The 22,504-nt window shown below is 43.9% G+C and overlaps 1 protein-coding gene across 1 annotated transcript in view; it reads left to right on the top strand.

Annotated features, from left to right (window-relative positions):
* HTR2A (5-hydroxytryptamine receptor 2A) overlaps nt 1-22,272 on the top strand; it is a 34,888-nt gene extending 12,616 nt beyond the window's left edge. The window contains exon 4 of the mRNA XM_074565491.1: nt 17,235-22,272. Within this exon, the coding sequence (XP_074421592.1) occupies nt 17,235-18,034 (800 nt within the window). The 3' untranslated portion in view covers nt 18,035-22,272. The remainder of the gene's footprint in view (nt 1-17,234) is intronic.
* Nucleotides 22,273-22,504: the final 232 nt, after the last annotated feature.

Raw genomic sequence — 22,504 nt, 5'->3', positions numbered from 1 at the left:
GGCTTGGCATAGGAAAAGACCACTTGTTATAACATGGAATATACTGCCAAAATACATAAAATTGAAAGTAATTGCACACAGCACTGTACTCCAACAATGTAGAGTTAAAGTTGAGCACCTAAATTTGGAAGTGCTGGAGCTAAACTTGTTCCACTACTCTCTTTACTGTGTAGTCATTCACTTCGCTTCCATTTCTTCTTTTCAAAACTTGGCTTTGCATTCTTAGCAGTATTTATAATCATTTCCTTAGTTAACGTCTTTTTTTAATCATACTCATGAAATCATCTCCCAGAGAGTGAACATACTGTTTGGTCTTCCAGCTCGAGGATCTCAAAGGCAAACATTGTAGGTTTTGTGTTTGGCCAATACCCTGCAGCATTTTCCATTTGTGGATGTAGATGCCACCGTAAAAACACAATGCCATAAAGATGTTAAAAATTGTGACACAACATGTAGAGAAATTTGCATTAACTGTAATGAAGGACCATGGCACAAAATTTCATAAATGAGGCTTTAGAGCTCTATAACCATCTCACAGAATGAGGATCTTCATCTTATTATTTTTTAGAGACACAATGTATGAGGCTTAGTAGGTAGTAGCAATTATGCCAGTAGAAAGTTCATTGCCATACTAATGACTCCACCAGCAGTGACAACTAATGAGTAAAGGAGCACTCCATGCCCAGGTTTTCCAAGGGAAGTTAACATTCAATGCTGTGATGCATGTTTCTGAGTTGGCTAGCACATGTATTCTGGTTATGAGACATTACTTAAGATGATTCTGAGAAAGAGACAGAAATATCATATTTACTTTCCTCTTTGATGGAAATTGTTCCCGTATTCCCCACGTAACAGAATCCTTTGCTTGATTTGTTCTTCCCAGAAGAGCGAACACATCTCATCCACCAGACCAACAGCTTACCACACATATCTCCCTCTCATAACTGTGAAGGTTAAAAAAGCTTGCATTTTGAACATGTATATGTTTTTTTTCATTATCTGCCAGGGAGGTGTTACTAACCTTGTACTTTTCTTTATGAAAAAAAGTGCTCAAAGGAATGGTAATGATTGAACTGCTTTCTAAATTCTCCAATTTTGGAAATACAGAGATAAAGAAACAACATAAAAATCCATAGGGCCACATTTTCAAACCAGAGACATTGAGCAACCTGGCATACGTCTGGGCAGGGAAGAACACACTATACCAGCACATATGTACTGTAAAATAAAGAGTAATTATTATGTATACATTGACAATTTTCTTTGTGTAATTACCTGATCAACAGGAGGACGTGAAGGTTTTTGCCTATGAAAAAGGCACACACCCATTTTGTGAGCACCTCTTTTGCAAGAAACACTCTGCTTTGCAAGTGAAAAAAGAATGAGGATAGATCACAACATTAATGTGTGGCTTTTCTTTCTGCTTTGGTTTTATTTTTAAGGGCAAGTTTTAAATGACAGAGCTGTATTTTTAATAGCAGATTTGTGTGGAAAGAACCTGGTTAGTCAAGGTACTGATGACAGAACTTGTTCATTGTCTTTTTTTTTTTTTTAAACTTGTCTCTGCTTTGAAGACCATAAGGACCATGTTCTTCTCCCTTGAAGCTACCAGAAAAAAAAGCATTGAGTTCAATTGGACCAGGCTGGTCCTATTATCAGGTTTCTTTGAAGGAGTAAGTAACTGTTCGTGGTTGGCAATATGACCTATAATCAGCCAGTCTCTCTTTGTAGGATATGTCAGAGTAAATGGAATGTTTTAAGAAAAAAGGCAGTTCAGTGCCTATTATAAGTTATTCCTCCTTCTCTGAAAGGCTATATTTTTCAGCCAGTCTTGTACCCAGCACAGTGTGGAATACAGACAAGAATCCAGAATGGATTCCTCATCCAGAGGGGGCAGGATGAGCCTGGGTCCTACCGCAGGATACCCTTTTCTGCAGAAAGTGCTATGTGAGGTGTTGCAAAATGCAGAAAGGACGTGTTCACAGACTTGCTCCAGTCTTTTTGCTGTAGGTCTCTATAACAGCACGCACTCAAAAGGGGATCCTATATTGACCAAGAAATTACTTGACCATCTCCAATCAGAGGAACTGGGATTTCTGCATAGCAGAAGCCCCATGCAGTGTAAACGAGCAGAAAAGGAGTGCACAAGGAATCATGTTGGGATTTATAAACTCTGTCATCTGTACACTGTAATTGCATTTAATCACCTTCTATATTAAAAATAGTGTTTTTAAAGTGGAAATGTATTGCATAAAAGAAAATCTCAAGAACAAAGAAATTTTCATTCATTTTAAAATTATACAGAGCAATTTCACAGCTTCTTTTACGTATCTTAAAGAATTAAATTTTGTTTAAGCCAGATTTTGCATTTTGTAATGTTAAGAAAGACAAACTTATCCCAGAATTCTGCTTTAAAATGAAAGGCTTACATTTACCCCAATTAGCAGGAACATTGCAAACTGTCGCACACCCAGGCTGCAATTAACTTTCCCTATGCATTTCCTGGCCCATGCCATTGGCATCATTTCCAAGCGAAGCCCAGCTAATAAAAGTCAGGGGGTTTGTCAGAGCTGAGACAACAATATTCCTAATTACCTACAACAAATTTAGAAATACCTGTCAGCTGATTTTTCCTATGATGTCCTCCAGAGTCATTGCTGGAAAACAGCCTGTCGAACTCCTATGATGTCCTGAAGGCAGGCTCAGGCATGGCCATAAAGGCTCTCTTTTGTGGCTGATCAAAATTGGAGCTGTGTGTTTCACAGTATTCAACCCCGCATTTATGTTGCAAGTAAATCACACCCACTGGGAAGACTTTTTTCTTTTTGGCAGAACATAACCCTCATTATGATTTTGTATTCGATCTGAGTTTTGAAATGTCAAATTGACCGCTATTGCTAGGATCATAGACATCCCGAGATAAACACTGTGTGGTTTTAGGTCTCAGGTGCACTGAGTGAGCGTCGTCACTTTCTCCTTATAAGCATAAAAGTGTCCAAAAGTTTTAGGTTGAATGTTCCCAGGGTAAAACCAGCCCTGCCTTGCATACCAGTCCAGGACATGAGGAATGTCCTTGCATACCAGTCCAGCATTCAGAATAGACATTTCTTGTTGCGAGGGCAGTTCATGCATTTATTTTTCATTTTCAAGGTGGTTTGTGACATTTAGCAGAAAGATAAGCCTAGGGATTATGCTATAGCACCTACATAGACACCAACAGATGGGAAATATGGGTAGATATGATCTATCACTTTTTCATCTCTTCTTCAACCCTGCCATCTTCTACATGTAACCAGGGCGCTGACTGATTCAACAGAAGAGCAGTTCCACCAGGGTGAGGGGCATTATCTCCTGGGTGGGCAGTGAAGCATAAACCACAGGATCCTGAATTATGATGTTCAGACTGGTGTGGGTCTCTAAACTGGCTTCTCATCCTGTTTTTCCTTCCAAATTTTCCACCACATCAGGACATCCGCCCCATAACCTGCCCAGCCATTGGTAGTGTCTCTTTGTATAACTAGTAAGAAGCTGACCATTTGCTTCATCAGCAGCCTCTGCAAGCAGCCAGAAAAAGGAGGCAGGGAGAGACAAGACAAAGATCTGGATTAAAGTGGGACCTGGTCTGAGGTCTGGAAAATACAGAATAATTACAGTTTTGGTTGTCTGTGCCCTTCCAGACTCAGTACAAAATTGTTGCTAAAAAATAATAATAAACAACTTACCTGACAGTTACATTCAGTCTCCCTTTAAACTGCACAACGAGGTCAAAGAGCAATGCCAGAGAAATCTCAGAGAGATACCAACAGAAATCTCTATTCAGTTCTGTGGAGGATTAAGGCAGAGTTAAGTAAATTATCAGCATTCAACAAATCATACCACGTAATAATTAAAAGCCCACAAGTAAAAAACTGGGATAGTCACTTAGGCTGCTCCAGGAGCCATCACATTAGTTGCTTATGATAGTGAAATATCTAAGATCTTTCCATAATTTCTATCTTATTGCTAATTGCTTATCTGAAAGGTCCCTTCCAACCCAGGCAATTCTATGATTCTATGAATTAAATTACAAGGTAGGAGGTCTTAAAAGCCTTTTATTATTATGTTAGAAACCTGCCCCCACCCCTAGATTTTTGCAGCTGCTCTTTGATTTCCTTCAGGCACTGCACATGCAAGACATCATCCTCTCTCCCTCCTGGCAGGCCTTCCCTGGTGGGAGGCAGGGACCGAAATGCAGGCAGACATGCAGAGCAAGCTGGAGTCCATGTAGAAGGGCTGGCACATGGGGTCATGTTCCCTGTCAACCTCACTTGAGATACAACGCCACCATCCCAGCTGGGAGTGCTGGGATGCTGTGCTGGGACCAGGGTGATGTGCAGGCAAAGGAATCCTTCCAGCAGACTTCACCAGCCCCATATGAAAATATAAATGCTATTGACAAACTCCAGGGCTACAAAACTGGCAGAAATCTTCACTGCTACCCTATATCCTTTCTACCTTACGCACTTGAGGGCTGGCAGGACATGTCCTTTGAGCTAACAGATACAGCAGCACCGATGTGTTGCCAAACTGCAGGCTAAGGGTTTCACAGCACTGGCCTTGCTGGTCTTCAGGGGATTGCCCATGTTTGCAACGACCTTCACACATTGTTATCAAAACAAGGCTGATGTAAGCAGTGATGACTTCAGATCATGAAAAGACAGCTTGTAACTCAGTTATTTAGAAAAGTCAGCAATCTTAGTTGAGCAGGTATGTGGTCATCTGCAGATGGGTGTGTGTCCGTGTGAAATTAGTGCTTATTTTCAGCCCTGCTTCTTTTAACATGACACGTTGTGGTATCCACATGCCTCTGAACCGAGTAGGATAGAGAGTGCCCATGCCTTTCCACTCCTTGTCGTATTTCATACTCTCAGATTTTAAAATGCACCTGAGGTTGTGGGCAGGTCTCCCTGACCTTCCTTTCTTTGGGCACTTCCCCATGAGAATGTGGCAGGAATAGCTGGCCACCTGAGGGAGAGATATGAGAAAGAGAAGCCTCTGGCCAGATGCAAATCTAACCTAGCCCAGCTCCCAGCAGAAGAAAGTGACGACATCCATACAGACGGCTGGGACAGAGTGGGGTTTGCCCTTCTCTCAGTGCTCCTTCAGCACTGCTACTCTGACATGAGTTGTCCATGTGCTCTCAGCATCATCTGGGAACCACAGGACCAAGCAGGGCAAAAGAGGAGCAATTTCATCTCAGATGGGACACGGCAATGTGGTGCCAATACACTGCTGAATCACTTCCATAAACCTTTATTTGTCCCATCTCCAAGGATGGGCTAAGTTTTCACAGGGATGGTGCTTTCTCAGGTGGAAAATTTGGTCTACATGGCATGACGGCACGCTCCTTAGCGGAGATCAGGTTGAGTGGGTTCTTCTGGATCAGTAAAGAGGAAAAGGATTTTTAGGCTCTCTCTATTATTGTTTTTTAACATCCTGGACATCCTGGAGCTAAACAGCTCTGTCCAGCCTTCTGCTGCAAAAGCAAGCCCAGATACCTTCTTGCCTCCCTCTTCTTCCTTGTAGATGCATTTATAATGACTTGTATTTGCGCAGAGATTTACTTTTTGTCTGAAAGTTGACACACTTACCAAGTCTAGGGCTGGAGTCTTTTGACATCTTTCTCCACACTTAACATCACTAAAATATTCAGAATCAGACAATGAGGTCTAACCAAGCACAGTAAAAGGGAGATTCATCAAATCCATGTGCAAGAATCTGGGATATGGTACACATTATTTTGCTCTTTAGCCATATTGTGCCAAAATTTATTTACTGGGCAGTTTGGTGTTTCTTACTTATTTAGGAAAGGTTCTGTGCCTCAGTGGACAAAATGCTATAGTAAACGAACAAAAGGAATGCAAGCATGTGTCATCTAAAATAAAATTTCAGTATAAATTCATAAAGCCTTTCAATTTTATGAGGTTTCCACTGATCAAGAACATACTCTTTCTATTTGCTGGCCCTAGAGGTGAAGGTTTTACCTGCGGGTGTCCTGTACGGCAAGTCACCAGTGTGCTAACTGCAAGCAGAAAGGCTTTTAATCTACAAAGACAGAAGCACTGCAGAGCTTCACTTACTTAAAATGAGGCAACGTGCAGTCAAGGGCCAAGGAGGTCATTACCGGGGAATAACTACAAGCACATTAGGAAATAACTAAAAAAAAAAATTCAATATTCAAATTGAGGTAGCAAGGCTAGCTTTGTGAAGTGTAACTGCCTCCCTGCTTATGAAAGACCAGACCAGGCAGCATCGCTTTGCCCAGCAATTTCTTACCCCATGAGGGCCTCCCCTCTGCCCACTGCAGTCAGCGGAGGGTGAAAGCAAACCTGTGCTGGCACTAAACTAAGAGGGTTTGGTTGCAATAGCAACACTCTCTATTTCATTTTCTTCAGTTGAAACCACTGGGGTCTGTTCACCGTCGCTCTTTGCTGCATACGTGAATGGCATAATCTGAAATCCCCAGTCCCCAAATCCTTTTTCAAAATAAATTTCTCCAGGACATTTATAAACCTTTCTTTTTTTTATTTCTAGCTATTTGATAAGCGTAGACTTCTATATGCCTCTGCTAGTCCCTTTAGTGACTGGGTAATCATATTACACAGAGGGATAGCAACTTCTCTTGATTTGAGAGAGCCGTGAGAAGCCAATAAGCACCTTGGCCCAAGCCTCCGCCCAAACCAAAGATAGCGTCATTAGCTGAAATGCAAAGACTGTTGGTGAAGAGGCTCCACTGGAAATTGCTATACAAAAGGTGGTGTCTTCCTCAAATACTCAGAAGGATTGGAAAATCCAACCAGGAAATAAGAAGGACCAGACAAGAAGGACACAGAACTCCTGCAAGCAAGTGTCCTGCAGCACAGCTAAGAAAAGGGATTTGAGGTGTGCGTAGAATCATAGAATCATGGAATTGCCTAGGATGGAAGGGACCTTTCAGACTACTGAGTCCAACCATCAACCTAACACTGACAAAAACCCATCACTAAACTATAGGCAGGAATAGCACTTGAAGCCGAGAGCAAAGGAATTGCTTCCTGCTGATGGATTCTCGCTGCCTTTAGGAAATAGGGCTGCATGCACATTTTGTAAGTGAACAGGATTATACCAAAGCAGCAAGTGACTCCCTCAGCAGTTTCCTTTCTCATAACTCAGCCCGCTCTGGAGCCCTGGGTTTCTAATCAATTGCGTCAAAAAAGGGGCACCCGTCCTTCATTTCTTGCTCTGTCCTCCCTGCAATGCTCCTCTGTTTCTATTTAATTTATTATCACAGTCCTGCAAATTAATTTGGAGACATGCATCTCTGTTCTTGTGAAAAATAGGCTTCAGGACTGAGGACACAAATGAGAAACATATCAGGAAGACACTGAGACTTTCCTGATTTTGTTTTTCTAAAATGAAATAGATGATTTATGGTATTATATTATTATAAATGACCATCTACAATAATTTTCTCACATAAAAAGAACTGAATGTGTCTCCTACTAGGCTAAAAAATATGTTTCCTTAGAGATTTTCTGAGCTTCCAAGAACAAAGCCATTTCAAAATTTATAGAATAATCCAAGTATTACCTGGCACCCCCTATGTGAAGTTAAATATAAAGTAGTTTTCCTTTCAGTTGTATTAAATAAAATATGTGTGACCAAATACAGTGTTCCATGGGAAAGCTACAGAAAACCAGCTGTGTGTGTGCCCTTGAATAAAAATCTAGTTTTGCCTATAGACAGCTACAAGGAAAATTCCTGGACCTGCTCTGACTTCAGTCCGCTGAGCATGGCCTCTTGGGATGCAGAAAGGAGACGATGCTCCACCAGCACTGTGACTCACTTATCTCTTGAGGAAATCCATCTGAAAGCAAATATTATGTGGGGATTTGTGAGAGAAAGCTCCTCACCCACTCCTGCCCCCACCAACCCATGTACCTGCCACTAGGGAAGAGGTTCATGCTTGTCTCACATGCGAGGAGAAATTCTAGCCCAGGACTTTGTGGACACTGTCACACTGTCTAGGAAAGGCAGAAGTTTTTTAACATTCTTTTTAACATTAATACTGTTTCCCACAGCATTCTCCTGGAGAAACTGGCTGCTTATAACTTGGACAGGTGTACTCTTCACTGGGTAAAAAACTGGCTGGAAGGCCAGGTCCAAAGAGTTTTGGTGAATGGAGTTAAATCCATTTGGTTGCCCGTCACAAGTGGTGTTCCCCAGGGCTGGTTGTGTTTAATATCTTTATCAATGATCTGGACGAGAGGATTGAGTGCACCCTCAGTAAGTTTGCAGGTAACACCAAGTTGGGTGGAAGTGTTGACCTGCTTGAAGGTAGGATGGCTTTACAGAGGAATCTGGACAGGCTGGATCGATGGGCTGGGGCCAGCTGTATGAGGTTCAACAAGGCCAAGTGCCGGGTCCTGCACTTGGGTCACAACAACCCCATGCAGCACTACAGGCTTGAGGAAGAGTGGCTGGAGAACTGCCCGGCGGAAAAGGACATGGGGGTATCAGTCAACTGATGGCTGAATATAAGCCAGCAGTGTGCCAAGGTGGCCAAGAAGGCCAACAGCATCCTGGCCTGTGTCAGGAATAGTGTGGCCAGCAGGACTAGGGAAGTGATCCTCCCCATGTACTTGACACCACTGGTGAGGCCTCACCTTGAGTACTGTGTCCAGTTTTGGGCTCCTCACTACAGGAAGGACATTGAGGTACTAGAGCATGTTCAGAGAAGGGCAATGAAGCTGGTGGGGGGTCTAGAGCACAAGTCTTATGAGGAGCAGCTGAGGGAACTGGGGTTGTTCAGCCTGAAGAAAAGGAGGCTGAGGGGAGACCTTATCACTCTTTACAACTACCTGAAAGGAGGTTGGAGCAAGGCTGGTGTTCATCTCTTCTCCCATGTAACAAGTGATAGGACAAGAGGAAATGGCCTCAAGTTGCACCAGGGGAGGTTTAGATTGGATATTAGGAAAAATTTCTTCCCTGAAAGGGTTATCAAGCATTGGAACAGGCTGCCCAGGGAAGTGGTTGAGTCACCATCCCTGGAGGTACTTAAAAGACGTGCAGACGTGGCACTTAGGGACATGGTTTAGTGGTGGACTTGACAGTGCTAGGTTAACAGTTGGACTCGATGCTCTTAAAGGTCTTTTCCAATCTAAATGATTTTATGATTCTATAATTCATGTTAACTAGATACAGCCTCAGATGGTGATTCCCAGTCCACCCAGAGCTTTTCAACATCCCCTCTCCCCAGATGGATATTTCTGCTTCTGCATTGCCAACCATCAGCAAACCATACAGCCTTGCTATTGGCAATGTGGCTGGCACTATTTGATCAGCAACAAAATTATAACATTGAAAGGTTTGTCATGACTGGAAATGAGTCAGTTGGGAAATAACATTTTCAGGTGGACGCAGAAATCAGCTAAGTGTTTGCAGGTCTGGGGAAACAATGACTCCTCTAACTGTGGTGAGTGCCACATGCCAAGCAGAGACATGGAGCCAGACTGAACGGCTCTTCTGCGACTGTTTAAGTGAAAGTGCATAAGTAGTTGTCGCTAAATTCCCCTTCCTGATACAGGGTGCAGACACATTTGCACCCTTGACACCCAGAGGACATGGTCCACAACCTCCCCACAAGTGGCTCACTGTGGCTTGTGTTCCTAGGGCAAGCAAACATCCACACAGGGCACCATTGTAGCCCAAAGGATTAAATACTATTTTGGGTGGTTATTTCAGACCAAGATATTGAAAATAATGTGATGGCCATGTTGCACCAAGGCAATTTTTATACAACATGAAACTGAGGCTATGCATCGTATGCCTTGGGATGTAGCATGCATGTGAGCATACATGGATGGCTGTTTGTTGTTTGAACGTGTAGATGTACCAAAGGAGGACATTCTCTGAGTACAGAAAGGCACCAGATAGCAGGCATGGGCTTTTCTAAAGAAATCAGACAATATCGCCACGTTGAGCTGCTGGAAGGAAAGACTGGCCTTCTCCAAGCAGCAATCTTTTCAGAGGTCCCCAGCATCACAGCGCATCTCTGTGCAGTGGCCCGTGATCTGGCCCATAACTCGAGTATGTCTGAATCAATGTGACTGCGAAAACTTGAGCAGGAGAGGTTTTTTTCCTTTTTCGTGTGAAGGAGAACAAAGGTGCCGAATTTTGTTGAGAAACTGTATTGACATTTCTAAAAGGTATTTCATATCCCTTGGACATTTATGAAGGCACATAGTAATACTCATTTGTATTCAAATGGATTGAAGTGGATATATGTGAGGTGAAAGCATGTGACTGAAAGTTTCTGCTTGAAGGAGACTTCACAGACGGAGCCTTGACTTTACCAATTCACTCCCCCCTCCTTCTCTTCACCCTAAGCAGCCCAAGTGTGCCACTCTGCAAGGCATATTGTAAATTCTGGCTTTGATTCATTGATAGTCTCAGCAGCTCAAGGCAGCTGCAAACCCAGTTTACCTGCCCAGTTAAAGTGGTTTTATGGTTGCTGTATACCTCTGAAGATTTGCGAGCCAGCAATGTGTACCACTAAATCAACCTTTGTCAGTTTTACCAGGCTTTTTGAGAGAATAACAAGGAGGATACTATTGCTTTACTTCCTAACCTTTGGTGTTTTCAAGAGCCTTCTGTCATTCTGAAGTTGTGCCCAAATGCTTGAGATCTAATGCAGGATTTATTACTCCTCTTTATTGTTCGGATTCTGTTTTGTGGTTTATTAAAGTCCATTGAGTTTGAAACAGTCACCTGTGTATAAATCAAGCTATACAAATAAACCACCTTCTACCAGAGGAACATAGTATCTAGGGTTTGTCCACAAGGGAAAATGTTCTGATATAAGTGTGAATGTCAACTGGAAACACAGTGGCTGATGTACCTCCAGTGTTTGAATGGATGCTCCCATTCTGTGCTGAGCGCTTCCTCATGTCTCAGCTTAGTTTGACTTGGAATCAGATTAAGATAAAAAAGCACTCAGGGGATATCAAGACTTTTTCCAGACTGAGCCTGAGCTAGTGGGAGCCAGGGATGTGGAACGGGGAGGGTGTGGAAGAGCTCTTCTGTTACAGCCCTGGCCAGGTTGTTTCCTCCAGATCCACTGTTTGCACATGGTCCATTTCCCAAATACCTTCTTGTCCTTACTGGTACCTCTGCATGTGAAGCTGATTTTCTTGGGAAGCGGATTTTCTTCTCTTGATGTTTGAATACACAGGCACAGCCTGTGTCTTCTCTAAACACCCACAGCCACCAAAAGCAGGGAGCTGGAAAGCAAGGAAAATAAAATCAGTGTATTTGGTTTGCGTGGAAAGGTTTTGGTAGCAGGGTGGCTACAGGGGTGGCTTCATAAGAAGCTGCCAGAAACTTCCCCTATGTCCAATAGAGCCAATGCCAACTGACTTCAAGATGAACTTACAACTGGCCAAGGCCAAGCCCATCAGCGACAGTGGTTGCGCTTCTGGGATAACATATTTAAGAAGGGGTGAAAAAAACCATACAAGGGCAACCGCAGCCAGAGAGAGGATTGAAAATATGTGAGAGTAACAACTCACCAAGGTCAGTGAATAAGGAAGGGGAGGAGGGGGAGGAGGGGGAGGTGCTCCAGGCACCCAAGCAGATTCCCCTACAGCCCATGGTGAAGATCATGGTGAGGCAGGATGTCCCCCTGCAAATAATGGAGGTTAACAGTGGAGCAGATATCCACCTGCAGCCCTGCTGTAGCAGGTGGATGCCTGAAGGAGGCTGTGACCCTGTGGGAAGCCCACGCTGGAGCAGGTTTGCTGGCAGGACTTGTGACCCTGTGGGGGACCCATGTTGGAGCAGTCTGTTCCTGAAGGACTGCACCCTGTGGAAGGGGCCTATGCTGGAGCAGTTTTTGAACTGCAGCCTATGGGAAGGACTCACATTAGAGAAGGTTGTGGAGGACTGTCTCCTGTGGGAGGGACCCCAGGCTGGAGCAGAGGAAGAGCGTGAGGAGTCCTCCCCCTGAGGAGGAAGGAGCAGCAGAGACAACGTGTGATGAACTGACCACAACCCCCATTCCCCGTCCCCCTGCGCCGCTCACGGGGAGGAGGTAGAGAAATCGGGACTGAAGTTAAGCCTGGGAAGAAGGGAGGGGTGGGGGGAAGAAGTTTTTAAAATTTGGTTTTATTTTCTCATTATCCTACTCTGATTTAATTGGTAATAAATTAAATTAATTTCCCCGAGTTGAGTCTGTCTTGCCTGCCACAGTAATTGCTGAGCGATCTCCCTGTCCTTATGTTGACCCACGAGCTTTTTGTTGTATTTTTTCTCCCCTGTGCAGCTGAGGAGGGGGAGAGACAGAGTGACTTTGGTGGGCACCTGGTGTCCAGCCAGGGTCAACCCACCACAATCAGCAAGAAATTACACATCTCAATCATCAAGGAGAAATAGATCGGTCAGCTTTGATCTTTAAAGAATGAATTGGGTTGGCTGGATGAGGGGAGAGCCGTAGATGTCATCTACCTTGACCTTAGCAAGGCTTTTGACACTGTCTCCCATAACATCCTCATTAGGAAGCTGAGGAAGTATGGGCTAGACGAGGTGACAGTGAGGTGGATTGAGAGCTGGCTGAGTGACAGAACTCAGAGGGTTGTGATCAGCGGCACAGAGTCCAGTTGGAGGCCTGTAACGAGTGGTGTCCCTCAGGGGTCAATACTTGGTCCAATTTTGTTCAATATATTCATTAATGACCTGGATGAGGGGACAGAGTGTATCCTCAGCAAGCTTGCTGATGATACCAAGCTGGGAGGGGTGGCCAACGCTCCAGAGGGCCGTGCTGCCATCCAGCGTGACCTGGACAGGCTGGAGAGCTGGGCAGAGAAGAACCTAATGAGGTTCAACAAAAGCAAGTGTAAGGTCCTGCACCTGGGAAGGAAGAATGCTAAGCACCAGTATAGGTCAGGGGCGGACACGCTGGGAAGCAGCTCTGAGGAGAAGGACCTGGGGGTCCTAGTAGACAGCAAATTATCCATGAGCCAGCAGTGTGCCCTTGTCGCCAAGAAGGCCAATGGCATCCTGGGCTGCATAGGGAAGACTATGGCCAGTAGGTCGAGGGAGGTCATTCTCCCCCTCTACTCTGCACTGGTGAGGCCACAACTGGAGTACTGTGTCCAGTTTTGGGCTCCCCAGTTCAAGAGGGACGGGGAACTACGGGAGCGAGTCCAGCGTAGGGCAACTAAGATGACTGAGGGACTGGAGCACCTCCCTTATGAGGAAAGGCTGAGAGAGCTGGGACTCTTTAGCCTGGAGAAGAGAAGGTTGAGGGGGGACCTGATTAATGTTTACAAGTATCTAAAGGGTGCGTTTAAGGAGGACGGAGCCAGGCTCTTTTCAATGCTTCTCAGCGACAGGACAAGGGGCAACGGGCACAAGCTAGAACATAGGAAGTTCCGTTCAAATACACGGAAAAACTTCTTTACGGTGAGGGTGACAGAGCACTGGAACAGGCTGCCCAGGGAGGTTGTGGAGTCCCCTTCTCTGGAGATTTTCAAGACCCGCCTGAATGCAGCCCTGAGGGATGTGCTTTAGGCAATCCTGCTCTAGCAGGGGAGTTGGACTAGATGATCTCTAGAGGTCCCTTCCGGCTCTGAAGATTCCGTGATTCCGTGAATTCAGTCAGCTGCGATAACGCTAACACAGCTTAGGCCAGGGCTTTTTGTTATGTGTCTACAGGACAAGCTTGATCTTGACCAAACCCGAGTGACCTGTGGGTGACATTCTTGTCCATGTGTGATGCTTCCTAAAAATCCCATCAAAATAGCAGATGTGGGTTGCACATGGAAGCTCCTTTACTTACAGTTTAAGCATGACTGCCTTTGAATTTAGTCCCTGTGCCCTTGCTGGGATTTGCTATCCTCATGCTACAGAAGCTACCTGTTGAAGAGGGACAAACTCTGTTCCTTTGGGGAGGGGAGCAACAAGTTTAGTCCCTGCAGAGATATGAAAAGAGGGAACTGTCCTGGAAGTTAACTTATTCCATGCAGGAATACCACAATATCATTTGTGGGATCCCCTGCGTCAGCTGAACTGGGGCGTACACAAAATCAGGTTACAGCTGTCCGTATTCTCTACTACCAAACCGTGGTACCTCTGGTATTTTCAAATTGTATACAGGCCAGTTACCCCCGGCTGTAGGGGAAAGATGTATTAAACGGTCGTTCAGAAAAACTTACACGACCAGCAGTGCCTGCTACAGTTCTGCTGTGAACAGCACTTAGATAAAAGAATGACAAGGAAATGTGGAAACTCCAGCTATGAAGCTCACTTCCATTTTTTAAAGCCAGAAATCTGGATCTAGCTGCCAGTCTACAGAAGCTGCTAACAACAAAACAAAGCAGGTGGGGAATTTGCTGCCCTTGTATTTCGGCTGAGGAGTTGCAACTGACTTTGGCCTTTTACTTGAAAAAGCTTGCAATTACGCTAAAATTTTCCTCTTTCTAGTGCTGCTGCCTCTCCTCCCATGCCTCCTGATGCAGCTGAGCCATAAGGTCTGTCGTAATGAAAGGCATCTTTTTACTCTGTCAACAGCATTGTTTATTTTATCTCTGCAGCTCACACTAGGTCTTTGAATTAAACGAAAAAACAGCCCTGCTGTTATCGGTACAGGGCACAACCGGACGGGAAACGTGGTATTGCTCTGACTAGTGCTGTGTCTTCCTGCAGCTGAAGTGTAATGCTGGGAAGTACTGGGTGCCCTCAGTATCATCCAAACTCATCCACAAAAAAAAAAAAAATAAAGAAAAGGAACTTCAAAGCATTCCCCATTTGCCTGGAGGTGTTCGGCACCCCAGATTGCTCAGCTGTGGCTAGGCAATGTGGCTCCTGCAGGCATCCTCATCCTCCGCGCTGTCAGTCGGACTGACTCAGACCTTTTTAGGCAGCAGCTTTCCTGGAGTCACTGGAGGTTCCCATCAGCTGGACCCAGGAGCCGCCACACACTGCATGAGTTCGCACTTCACCCACTGACTTCTCATAGCCCAAGTTCAAGCATTTAGGGTTCATGCGCCAGAAACAGAAAGGACAATACCACAGGCTCTCCACCAGCTTCTGCCTTGGGCAGATAAGAACACCACTTTTGTAAATTGGCCTGAGGCATTGCCATGACTCAGTTCAAAGCTGTGCAGATAAAATGAGCTACAATGTTAGAAAAATAAAGAGCTTCGTAAAAGCTCCAGAAGCATGAAAAGAATGGAACATTTGAAGAGAATAATGGTCTAATTTTATTATTATTGTTATCATTACTGTTTTGTACTGTGCCTGGACTCCAGAGTCTCCCTCTAGGCAATGCGTGAAATGAAGAGACAGCCGGTGCTTTCAGAGGGCTCCCAGTCTAAGTGCCAGAGTGGGAAGAAGGGAAAGGAAGGGAGGTAGAGGGAGGTACCATTGAAATGCTGATGTTGAGAAGATGAGTTTCAAGACTCATCTGTGAAGCACTAAGGAGATTCTTGGGCACGCAGGGGACAAGGTAGTGCACAGCATCATCCTCACATCATAAGAAATTCTTCTGTAATTAATCTTTTCTTCCTCAGAAGCCAAATACAGCATCTGGGATTTCTGTTCAAAGATGCAAAGGGGACTGAAGCTCCCAGATTATGTTAACTTTCCACAGGAGTCAGACTCCCAGCTGCTTTTATCCAAACAGGGCTGCATTGTCGCTCCCTGCTTCACAACACCACTTTTGCTGTCTTCACAGCACATCATCCCTTTCGCTGGCTGCACATTGCCTCTCTTGGAGAGACAGCATGCATTTAGGGGGAGGGGACAAATACTGAAAAAAACCCAAACAACCAAAGAAACAGCAGCTGTTTGATTTTCCCCAGACACTAGCAGCGTTTGCAGAAGTCCCTGAGGAAATGGCTGAGTGGGCTTGAATCAGACAGAGCAGTCCAAGGAGAAAGGACTTCATCACCTGGCCTCACCATTCATGACAGGGCAAGGATGCAGCACATGCTCCAGGGGAAGATAAAAATTGCACGTCTGACATTGCCTTCAAGGCTGTGTATTGAGAGGGCACCTGTAGCAGTTGGCAATACCATGAAAGGGACCTTTACAGTCCCTCAGGGTGAACCACATCTCAGTCTGCCTCATACCGGTGTCTCTCAGTGCTTAATTTGTCCCCATCATTCCTCTGGTCGTTGCCATGGAAAGTTTTTTTAGCATTTAGACTGTGTCAACCGTATGGAGATTGCAGAAAGAAAAGAAAAAGACCCAATGAAAGATTACTCTCAGATCTACGATAAAAAATTATCTTTCCTCCTCAAATCAGTATTTCACAGCCTAGTTAGAAACCAGTACCCAGGTTTCTAAGTTAGATTAAAAGTTAAACTTTTAATCCTCTTATGAAAACTAGCCCGAGACCAATCTTAAGCCACCGCAGAAAAGAAAGACATGGTATCATCCTTATCATAATTAATAAAAGCCTTTGCCAAGGTGTCAGGAACCAAGGGGCAGGTCTGGACATCTTTACAGGGGGTCCAAGATCCAAGAATGTAAGGAGTCATGTTTTTGTGTCATGGGTGTCATGGGACAGTTGGATGGAAGCAAATGTGTTCTACCTGTGGCTGAGTTTTCTTTGAAGGAGAGAGGGAATTCAGATTAGAGCAACTGCAAAATGCTGTGTAACACCAGTGCTGCTCTTCCCCTGCCCTTCTTTGCTGGGATCCTGTAAAGGTGGTGGCAGCACAAATGCCTGGCAGACCACAGCTCAGGTCCTGAAATTTAACATCTGCAAGACCAATGTTTCACACAGCACCTTTTCTTAGTGTAGCCCCAGTAAAATATCACAAAAACAGGACTATCATCATGCTGCTGCTGAAACATGAGATGCAATATTTTTCCTTCCTCTGTGTAAATTCAGTTTGCTTTGGGATGTCTATCAATTGTGGCTCTATCTGTTAGTGTTCATTTGTGTCCTAGAATGGTTTGGGTTGGAAGGGACCTTAAAAATCATTCAGTTCCAACCCCCCTGCCATGGGCAGGGACACCTCCCACTAGACCAGGCTGCTCAAAGCCCCGTCCAGCCTGGCCTTAAACACTTCCAGGGAAGTGGCATCCATTTATTCTTTGAGAAATGATCTCTGTAAAGCTAAGAGCATTTTGTTTATTTTTTCTTGGAGATTGGAAATGGTGGGGTTTATTACTGTGTTTAACCTGTTTTTTCTCTAATCCACCTTCAGGTATCTCCATGCCTATACCTGTCTTTGGACTACAAGATGACTCCAAAGTGTTTAAGAAAGACAGCTGCTTACTTGTGGATGACAATTTTGTCCTAGTAGGCTCTTTTGTGGCATTCTTCATCCCTCTAACCATCATGGTGGTCACCTACTTTTTAACTATCAAGTCGCTGCAGAAGGAAGCTATGCTATGCGTGAATGACATTGGCCCAAAAACCAAATTTGCTTCATTTAGCTTCCTCCCTCAGAGTTCCCTGTCCTCAGAGAAACTCTTTCAGCGCTCTTTGAACAGAGAGGTGGGGACTTCTGGGAGGAGAACCATGCAATCCATCAGCAACGAACAGAAGGCTTCCAAGGTTCTTGGCATTGTCTTCTTTCTGTTTGTTGTGATGTGGTGCCCGTTTTTCATCACCAATGTGATGGCTGTAATTTGCAAGGAGTCATGCAATCAAGAAGTCATTGGAGGACTACTTAACGTATTCGTTTGGATTGGCTACCTTTCTTCGGCTGTCAACCCACTCGTATATACGTTGTTCAACAAAACCTACCGCTCAGCTTTCTCTCGTTACATTCAGTGTCGCTACAAGGAGGAGAAGAAACCTTTCCAGCTGATTTTAGTGAACACTATCCCAGCACTTGCGTATAACTCCAGCCAGCTCCAGCTAGCACAAATGAAGAGTTTGAAAAAAGAGGCAAAAATGATGGCTAAGGATTATTCGATGGTCACGATAGGAATACATCATTTGGATGGTACCTCTAAGGGAAGTATCAGCCCAGCGAACGAAAAGGTTAGCGGTGTGTGACAGTTGGCAGCTGCCATGACAACCACCGTGTGCACACTGAAAATTTCACCTGGCGGCGAGAAGCTCTGATAGCTTAGGAAAATCAGCCCTGTTCAAGAGACCCTCCAATAACATCACATACTCCTCATATTATCCTGTAGAGGAAAAGCAGGGTGGAAATGATATCAAATGTGCAATTTTTTTTCATACAGTACTTTGGCTGTTTTAAGCACAGGCTTTATTAAACTTATTTTTTTAATCTTCTAAAGGATATATTTCTTAAAGAAAAAAAAATGCAATTTCTGGTATTATAACATGGGCTGTGAAGAAACCTACGCATTTCTTTTCTCTTTGCAAATGAAAGCTAAGCTGTCCTTTGATGTCCTCGCAGAATAGGCTCCAGCTAGTTTGTCTTGCAACAATGGAATTTTATCATTAACTGAATGAGCACTTTATGGAATTTTAAATAAAATGATGCTTAATTTGCTAATATATATTTAAAATAAATTTTGAAGTATTAAAGAAAAATCTATTTAAACCTGTATAGATGAATTATACGGACATTTTGGTAACAGTGTTTTTATGGCTATTTTTTTCTTCTGAGTGACCGTTCTGAAATGTTACTGGGCTTTTCTGCCATTTGTTCTATAGTTCAAATTAGCAGTCTTCAAAGGTAAATTATACTTGAATGATCCTTTGTTTCTACCATAATCTTTATTTCATGTCTTGTACTTTATTTCCATTCAAAAAGTTTCATCTGTTCAGCTTAAAACTTGAAAGTAATTTTTTCAAAAGTAATTATTGGGCTTGATTCCCTGCTCCTTCCCACTGGTGTTGACAGAAATGCGAAGAGAGAAGAGAGGAAAATCAGGCACAACATTGCTAAATAATTTCAGGAACGATTCCACATCCATGCCAAAACTGTGGAAATTTTGCATGAGTAAAGCCTGCAGTAAAAGGTTGCAGCGGATCCTCTCTCACCATTTCTCTTTGGTTAAAAAGGCCATTATGAAGATGTCCTTCTGGTTTTGTTTTAGGGCTGGTAGAGCCAGAATTATTAGAAAACTATTACTTGTTCATAATCGTTTTCCCTGGTTTCACCGTTTTGCTGTTATGATAGATTGCTCAGGAACGGTAGGTAGCTTGCACTATTGGGACTCAGCCTTAATGAAATATGTATGGGCAAACGGGGCCCACTTGAAAAATAGCAGGACTTATAAGCGGCACTGTATTTCACCTGCATAGCTCCAAGGGCAGAATACATTACATAAAGAACATCAAATATATTGCTTGACAGAAACGCCTCGTCATGAAACTATTTCCTTTCGGGCACCACAGACAATTTCACTGAAGCCAGTGGGTGTCTGCTGGAGAGCAGAAATACAAATGTTGCATCCACCTGCAAAACCTAAATCCAAGCATTTGACTCGTTCCATGAATTTTGCAGCCATAATCATCAGAAGCAGGATGCATTCCAGTTTCAGATCCTGTCCGCTCTGAAATAAACACTGCCTACCCAGAAGCCAAACTCCAATGTCTTCATCAGTCCTTCTCTTGAAGTTGTTCGATTTTCACAGAACAATTAAATTTCGGCTAAGGTAAAGAAAGAAGGAGAGAGACAGAGAGAACCTGAATCTGATTCAAGCCTACCAGCTGAGGATTTTTGGAAGGGGAAGACTTTTAGCTTAAAATACAGATCTATGGTAGAAGAAGACTTAAAACTTGGCTGAGTATTTGGCTGATTTCCAAGAAACTGCTTTTATTGTTCTCTTGGCAGCCTGATAACTAAATCTGGCAGTTTTATGAGCCGTTTCCTCCAACATGGGGTAGGTCAGAGCCACTGTGCACAGGTCACATAGGAGCTCTGCGTCCACATGGTGACATTGACTCACCACAGCCCTCAGCCTCCACACTTGGCTCAAAGTGTCATGCTGTCATCCATCGGCTTGTGACCATTAATGGTTTTCTCCCCAAAACTGGGAATTTAGGATCACCTGATAGATCAAGCGGTATAAATGCTGTACTGACCGAGGTGGTTTATATGGTCTCTCTGTCTCTGGGTACACCTGATCACCACAACCAAACTGAACAGCTTCAGCAGAAGGAAAAATGAACTCGTTACTCCTGCCTCCTTATGCACACCCTGCTCCCACACTGCACTGTGTGAGGAGTGCCATACAGAAGGGATTTCAGGGGGAACCTGCTAAATGCAGCTGAGCATGAGGACCACCATAATAGTAGGTGGGAGCAGTGACTTCCCACTGTTTCCTGACGTGTTTGATATAGACCCTGAATCAGGGGGTTTGAGCTAAGGACAACAGCCAACTTGTATCACACAGGCCAGCCAGGCAAGGGATGGAGCACTGATGGAGCACAAGTGGTCCAGGGCATCCCATGAAACAGGGTATTCAGGTACCTCCCTGTCTTCAGATGTCTCCCCTTCATGACTGGAGTGGTTTTCAGGATTCACCCTTGGGAACAGGCACCCCAGGGAAGAAATAGGCAGTAATAAAAGCAAAAGTCTTTCATAAGTAGAGGCCTGAGGCTCAGGATCTGCCACCAAACCAGATTGCCTTCATATGATGAATACTGACACGGGATCGAAGATCTCTAACCCTGTGTGTAAGGGGAAAGGGAACACAGGTGCTTCCACAAGTGGAGGGAATTGACATGTTTTGTGTAATTTGTGCCCATCTTGATGCAAGCGTCTCTAGCCTTGCAAGAGAAAGAAGCAGACGGGGTGGACAGCTCGGGTCCTATTGCCCATGTGTGCCAGGGAGCAGGGCATACCATACAACGTATGCATGTACGACGTATTCTCCAAAGCTCAATTCCTCCCAAAACTCCTGAGTTTCTGGTCTCCTTCACTAGCTCCCACTTGACAAACTGGTACTGAGCATTTAACGTTCACTGCTTGTGCTCTCTGCCTACTGTCTGCTTTTCGCCCACATGGCAGAGCAAATCAGCCCCCCCCCCGCCTCATTTCTCTTTCATTTCACCTTCTGTTCCTCTCTCACAATGTCAAATTGCTCAGGTCGCAAATACTGACGGGGAATGTTTCACTACAAACAGAGAGGGTTTCAATTACTTGCTTGATGTTTCATTAGAAGATGACTGAACAATGATTTTTTTTTCTCCAGCTTATTAAAATAAAACCTATGTTTTGGACCTAAGAGACTTGACAGCGTCTCTTTAATTGACAGCTGGAGGTAACGTAGCACTTATTTTTTGCTTAGAACCAGGGATATCTGATGCCTGACATTTTAATTCTGTGAGCACTCAGATAGGTGGTTTTTTGAGCGATCAGCAGCTTTTGCCTAAGAAGCCTCTCAAAGCCAAGAATGCACAGCAGATAAAGACCAATATCTCCAGCTTTTTATGGACATCCTTGACAGTTTAGCAGGGCCTGATTCTGCCACCTTGCACCAAAACGTCAGTAGATTTTTGTGTGGTTTGCCTTAGTGAGGATGACAGAGTCAGCGCCTGAATTTGTTCTACCCACCATGCCAGATCTGCAGGAGGTCGTTTGTCAGTAGATAGCAATTAAAAGAGTCATTATACTGCTGTCAGATGACAAAGTTCAGCCATTTTAAACCAGAATTTATAGCATTGGGCCTATGCTTGGGACGAACACTACAGTTCAGTACGACTAGCTTCCATCTCGCAAAAAAATGTGTTTTCATCTCGCAAAAAAATGTGAGTGTTTTCATTATGCATCAGGCTGGAATGGAAACTTTTGTAATTTTCCAGGCAAAAAAAAAAAAAGAGAAGACATTCACAGAGACTAGCTCAGAAGTTAGGGCCTTCCCCTGCCTTACAGGAAAAGCATGCTGAGTCAGTCTGTCATATCCGCATCCAAAAAACCCACTTTGTCTGAAAAAATGTTTCAATCAACAATTTTTCAAGCAGACCAATGTTTTATTACTGTTAAGACTGCATCTGAGAAATGTCCAAAGACATGAAGCTCACCATGTATCTCCTAAGCTGGTGTGCATACTTTATACACTTCAGGGTAAAAAAAATCCTATGTATCTATCCCATCCAGCCAACCATGCACTGTACTCCTGTAATTATTGCCAAACGCTGAGATGCATTCTATTTTGAATACCTATATGTCTGCTTATGTAAGTACATAGAGAAAAAAGTTTGCTGTATTTTGTAAATGTTAATGTAAAATGGTGTTCCAACGCTTTATTGTTTTGTCAGATCCCACTGCTAGTAAAGCAGATTAAAATATTTAAATGCCATCCGTTGTTTTATAAACCAGAGGTTCGTCTTAAGTACCTGTTTTCGTTTGGTTTAATTTCTCCCACACGTACCCACAGTACCACGTCTGCTGAAGGCTAAAGTAATTTTAAATATCTTGCTGGCCAAAGAGAAAGAGCGTATTGCAGAATTCAACTATCACAGTAAACTGGTCCAAAATGAGCCGTTGCAATCATTCTCTTTTTCTAAGGACAGACATTCTTCTATTGAAAAGGTAAACTCTTT

Source organism: Larus michahellis, chromosome 1 (genome assembly GCF_964199755.1).
Source record: "Larus michahellis chromosome 1, bLarMic1.1, whole genome shotgun sequence".
Classification (NCBI taxonomy): Eukaryota; Metazoa; Chordata; class Aves; order Charadriiformes; family Laridae; genus Larus; species Larus michahellis.
The sequence above is the reverse complement of the archived record's forward strand: the minus strand, read 5'-3'. Positions and strand labels throughout refer to the sequence as shown.